The following is a 6,773-nucleotide window of genomic DNA, read 5'->3' on the forward strand; positions in this document are numbered from 1 at the left end:
CGTGGGAGGTGAAGTTTTTTTTCCAAATTTGTGTCCGCGGCATTGTTGTTTTTGTTGAACTGTTCCAGAAAAGTTGTGTAGCATAAACATGAATATAATTATTTTACAACCTGACATAAAAAACACAAACATCTAAACCTTTGAGCACGAGTTTTCGATTGAAATGACGTAATACGAACAATAGGACGCATTGGACCAAAACATTCCACAAATCATCATCGTCACTCTGTAATATATACACACACACATACATACACAATATCACATACATACATAACATACATACACACACACATACATACATATCACATGCACACACACAATATATTAATTGTCACTCTCCTAACTGACAAAGTACGAAGGTAGGGCTCTTGAAGACGGTATTATTTTGGGAGCCGAGAGTTTGGCCCATTTAAGGGTTTATTATTGCCACTTAGCCGAGGTCAAACGGCATGGTTTATCTCCATTTAACGTCCGGAGTGGACGGAACGCTCTGAGATTTCCGTACGTAAAAGGAATTTATCGGTTTTGATCTTTTGCAATTTCTGTTTTCTAAAAACACCGTAACCAATTGAAAGAGATGGTCCGGAGCAGAAATAAGAACAGATACTTCACTTGATCATAACCATTAGGCTGAAAAGCGATTTTAGCCATTAGGCCTTGAGCGAGTTTTTTTTTTTTTTTTAATTTAACGATATATTTGCACCTATTTTATGAAAAGAATTTACATGTTGGGTAGTTTACCAAGACAGGGTGGTTTTCTGAAACATATTTACAAGTTTTGCCTTTAAGAAATACTGTATATATAAAATGGATATTTTTCGGGTTCCATAAATTGAGGGGTTTCATAAACAAGTTTACAAGTTGGGTAGTTTACATATATAAGTGGAGTTATATGAAACGTTATATAGATTGTTTAAGGCTCAAAATAAAAAAATAGTCTGGGAGAGTTTACATTCAAGGGTCGCTAATAATATATTATTATAAGCTTATATAACTAGAAATTCTAAAGTTCTATTGACAAAAGTTAATTTTTTAATTAGTTATCAAAATTATTATTTAAAATAAAAAAACAACTGGTAAAGATTTTGTATCAAACTCAAATTTTGAATGTTAAGGTTTTAAAATAAATAAAACCTTTGTTTTAAAAGGAGTTAATAGCATTTGTTTAAATTAGCTGCTCGTTTAAAATATAAGTTAAAGTAGAGCGCATGCGTTTTATATAATAAAAAAAATAATCTAGAATAAAATTTAAAGCGTGCTTATAAAATATTATAACGTTATAATATTAAACGTTGCATTTCAAAAATAAAAGCATGAATGAGAGTATTCCAGAAAGTATTTTTGCAAGAAAAATCCTTGGTGGCACTTACTTATTAACCCTTATTATCGGGTAATTTCAAAATGTCTCTTTTAATGGGTTCAGAGTATATACTCTGGGTTCAGAGTATATACTCTGAACCAATTAAAATTAATCTTGTTTTCAGTTTGCCCCATGGCACACCTTGACAGAGCAAGGGTGTTGACAAAGATTCGATGGTATTTCAAGGAAAGGTAACTTTGTATATTTTTTTGGAACTTTTCTGTGGCAGTGTGCCACTTTATTCTGCCTGTATAGGTAAAGTCTGTGTGGAATGTAATTCCGAGCATTTTTAAACCTGCCTAGTTTGACCAGTTTATAGTGAAACTTTGTGATTGAATGTTTTTATGTTGTTCTCGTATCCTAGATAGTTAAACCTAGGCTTTTGTTTTGTTTCTGTTGATGTTTGATCCCACTCAAAGTCCTCGAGAGATTAAAAATTTCTTTAATTTTCTTTAATTGAGTTTTCGCTTTGTACACAGGGGCGTGCAGAGTGTGAGTCACCCAAGCAAATTGCTCGAGGCCCCGGACCCAATGGGGGCCCCAACAGCGGCAATAACATTCCAGGTTTTTTTTTCCTTCTCTTTTTCCCCATCAAGAGCTTTAACTTACATAAAAAATAAAAATAGCTCATTAAGTTTAATGAAAATTGCCTCAAAAATGAGCTTGAGATCTAATAATTTTTTTAAAAATAAATTTAGCGTTGCGTAATTTATAGAAGATCCCTGCATAAGAGCTTTTGTTTAAATTTTATCTACATGCTTATCTTGAATTTAGCGGGAAAAGTTATAATGTGTTTAAATCTTATTTTAAAAATGGCGTATTTGGATTAGATTTTTTACAGGCGATTTGCTTGATTTTACAATTTAATTTATAGATTAATAAAAATAAACTTAATTTTTTCATTTTTGTGATTAATTATATATATAAATTTTGTATTAATTATTTAATCGTGTATTGATAAATATTTTAAATAATTATTAATATATATATATATATATATATATATATATATATATATATATATATATACAAACATATGTATATATATACATTTATATATATACATATGTATATTATGTATATATATACATATGTTTGTATATACAAATATATGTTCTTATATATATATATAAATATATATATATATATACATGTATATATATATATATATATATATATATATATATATATATATATATACAAACATATGTATATATATACATTTATATATATACATATGTATATTATGTATATATATACATATGGTTGTATATACAAATATATGTTCTTATATATATATAAATATATATAAATATATATATATATATATATATATATATATAAATATATATATATATGTATATATCTGTATATATATATATATATATTTATATATATATATATATATACATATATATATATATATATATATATATATATATATATATATATATATATATATATATATATATATATATATATATATATATATGTATATATGTATATATATCTATTAGACGAAAGTATTTAAAAAAATAAAAATGAAACGCACGTATCCATCTGGTGCATCAAAGTTTAAAATCAGTAAAGTAAAAAAAGCGGCTCTACAAAAAGGAAGGCAAACATTATTTGATGTTGGAATTACAACTACTCCTAAAACAACAGATGCCCTTTACACTAGCTCAACGAAGCAAAAATATGACGGTAGTATCCAATCTTCTGTTTCTGGTAATAGTGCTGGCAGTATAGAGAAATTAGCCACTTTTGAAGACTGTCAAATTAGTGGTAGTGATAATACTTCTACAAGGACCACTAGCAGTGATGGACCAGCACTGTTGCAGCCATTTGACATTGGTGAATTTAAAACAGAAAAATTCTCCCCTTCTCAGCTGGAAAAGTTTGTCATGGCTGGTCACATTCCTTTCCAACTGGATATGCCAAAAGATAATGGAAATCACATATTTCCAATGTCAGTTTTGAAAAGCAGAATGCCGAATGGGAAATTCTTCTCGCGGGATTGGCTTGTATTTAGCCCAGCAAAGACAGCATTGTTTTGTTTTCCATGCCGATTATTACCTAGAAATCAACTTCCACACATGACTTCATCCCTTGCAATGATTGGAGGATGGGGATATGAAAAGAAGTGGAAGAATCTCATCAGTCGAATTCCTGAACATGAGCATTCGAAAATCCATAAACAATGCTACATTCAGTGGCGTGAATTGGAAGCTCGAATGAAAACTGATCAGCCAATTGAACATTTGATGAATCGCCAAATTCTCAATGAAGCTGACACCTGGAGAAAAATCTTGGAACGAATCTTGGATGTGATTCTGTTTCTTGGTGAACGTGGATTGGCTATTCGTGGAAAATCTGACCTAATTCGAGATTCTCATAATGGAAATTTCTTAGGATTGCTGGAACTGATTTCGCATTATGACCCAATTCTTAAGGAACATGTGATAAAAGTTAAACAATCACAGGACAAGGGTCAACGTCTTCAGGCGCATTACTTGTCAAATCGTTCTCAAAATGAATTCATTGGCCTTTGTGCAGCTGAGGTTCGCAGGCAAATTATAGAAAAGTGCAAGTCTGCAAAGTATTTTTCAACTATGGTTGATGCCACTCCTGATGTGAGCCATACTGAACAAAGTTCGTTTGTCATTCGATATGTACATGAAAAAGAACCTGGAAAATTTTTAATTGAAGAGCGGTTTTTGATCTTTGCAGATTGTGCCAAGAAGACTGGATTTGATATTGCGGAAATAATTCTGAAAACTTTGGAAACATTAAAAATTTGTTTTGAAGACTGCCGTGGCCAAGGCTATGACAATGGAGTTATCATGTCAGGAAAATATAAGGGTGTTCAAGCAATCCTACAAAAGAAGAACCCATTGTCTGTATTCTCATCCTGTGGTTGTCATTCATTGAATTTGTTTGGACAGAATGCTGCCTCAAGCTGTACAGATGCTGAGACTTTCTTTGGAACTGTTCAAACCGTATATACGATCTTTTACTGCTAATCCGCAACGCTGGGAAATATTGCAAAAGAGATTTCACGGTGTGTCTTTGCATGGACAATCAGGAACACGATGGACTGAGAGACCTGACAGCATTCGCCCTTTCTATAATCACTTGAGCCAAATCATTGAATCTTTGAAAGAAGTTAAGAGCTTGAATCTCACGCCTAAAACAAAAACTGAGATTAGAGGTGCCCTAAAATATATGAGCTCCTTCAAATGTGTTCTCATGTCTGGAATTTGGCTGAAGTTCTCACATTGATTGACCGCTGCAACCAGGTCATTCAGGCAAGGAAAGCAACTATTGATATTGAGGTGGAAAATATTGAAGCATTGATTAGTCAACTCAAATCTGTTCGGGAGGAATGGCCTACAATTTTAGAAGAAGCCAAGTTAGTTGCAGATGTTGCAAAAATCAGTTCTGAATTTCCAATCCACAGAAAAGTGAAACGCAAAAGTTTTTTTGGGGAGCAAATTAAAGGTGATGAACAAATTACGGAATTAACAGAAGCAGAATCAGGAGAGGAGGCAACATTTCGGAGAACGATTTTTTATCACATTTTTGATTCTGTAATTGGTTGACTTACTGCACGTTTCACAGCAATTCAAGAAATCCTTTCTATATTCTCTTTTTTGTGGAAATATCAAAAACTGTCTGAAGCAGAAATCAAGAGTGCTTGCTCACATTTTTCGCAAAAATATTCTTGTGATGTGACCGAAAATGAACTGACTGAAGAATTGCTTCACATAAAACAAATTCATACTGCAAATTTTGGAAAGGAACCTCTTGCCCCATTTGACTTATTCAACAAAATTTCTGAAATGAAGCTTGGAGAACTCTTTAGAAATATAGTAATTGCATTGCGTATTTTTGCTTCAATTCCAGTGACAGTGGCTTCAAGTGAGCGTTCATTCAGTAAATTGAAGCTCATCAAGATTTTTTTGCGCTCAACTATGGGACAAGAACGAACAAGTGACCTCGCCATTTTGAGTATCGAGTGTCTATTAGCAAAAAATATTGATTTCCATGATGTGATTGAAAAGTTTGCTAAACAAAAGACAAGAAAAATAATATTGTAAGAAACAACAGCTGGACTATTTAATTATACTTATATTCCAGTAATATAATAAAAAAATTTAAGCAGGCCTTTTTTTTTTTGGAGTAAAGGGGGTGGGCCCCTAAACTGAAGGATGCTCGGGGCCCCCAAATCCTGTGCACGGCCCTGTTTGTACAAATAGTGTTGCGTCGTCTGCGTACTGTATTACTTTAAGGCTTGTTTTAGTTTATGGCTAGAGGGATGCCGTCAATAAACCAATTAGACTGAAATTCTTGTGTTCTGCGTTTCCACTGCCAGACAGTACAGCATGAGGGATATTGGGTCTCCTTGACGGACATTTCTCTCAACTTTAAAGGGTTTGCCTTTCATACCCTGTTTATGATAATGGATTGAGTGTCATTCATAAATTGTTTCATTGCGTATATAAAATTTTGACCGAAATTAAATTTTTAAAGGATTTTAATAAAGTTTCGATCAATTTTGTCAAATGCTTTTTCCTGATCGATAGTGATCAGGCAGTTTCCAATACTTTTGTGTAACGAATAACATCTCTGGCAAGAATTATATTTAGAAGATGTTTCTTTCGGGTGCTGAGCACGTTTGCGTTGATCCGAGTAATACGTTCAGGAGTTTTGAGAGTCTCAGTGCTGGCGCTTTCGCGATTCATTTTTAGTCTGCACAGAGCAGTGAGACTGATCTCCAGTTTTGTATCAGTGCTCCGTTCCCATTTTTGGGTAGTAGGGAGATTAGGGCCGTTTTTTGTGTTCATGATAACTCGTTATTTATGTTAAAAATGTTTTGGTCAATTCGTCTTTTAAGTTTGAATTTTCTACCACTTTGGCGTACATTAACCGCCAAAATGTTTATAATAAAGTACAGATAACTTTTACACGGAACTTATGTCGTTTATTTTTTATTATTAATAATTTCTACTTATATACCAACATACATACAATATAAAGATACAATGATATCACGAATTATCCGGTGAACCATGCTTAAAACATTTTACAAAAAGACTTACTTACTAATTAAGAATAATTTATTATTTACTGAAGCTTAATGAGGTACTTAGAAATAAAAAGCAGCGTAAAAAATGTTTACATTGTTATTAAAACTGGAATGAATAAAAGTAAACTAAAGGATTTTTTGAACGGGGTTTTAAATGTTTACGCTTTGAGAACACTGCACGGCTTGTAGCATTTTAAATGGGGTAATAACATTACCATCACGTGTAAGATGAGTGACCCAATCAGTTGTGTAATTTATAAATGATGTCCATTAATTGCTGATTGTTGCTGTTGCACTTTATATAACTTTCTATCTTTAATG

General features: G+C 32.3%; 1 protein-coding gene across 1 annotated transcript; it reads left to right on the forward strand.

The window, feature by feature from the left end:
• Positions 1-2,904: 2,904 nt before the first annotated feature.
• Positions 2,905-4,386, forward strand: LOC136083454 (zinc finger MYM-type protein 1-like). Its single transcript, XM_065802854.1, has one exon. It carries the CDS (start codon positions 2,905-2,907, stop codon positions 4,384-4,386), a length of 1,482 nt encoding a protein of 493 aa, XP_065658926.1.
• The last annotated feature ends 2,387 nt before the right edge of the window (positions 4,387-6,773 follow it).

The sequence above is a fragment of the Hydra vulgaris genome, chromosome 08, assembly GCF_038396675.1.
Source record: "Hydra vulgaris chromosome 08, alternate assembly HydraT2T_AEP".
Classification (NCBI taxonomy): Eukaryota; Metazoa; Cnidaria; class Hydrozoa; order Anthoathecata; family Hydridae; genus Hydra; species Hydra vulgaris.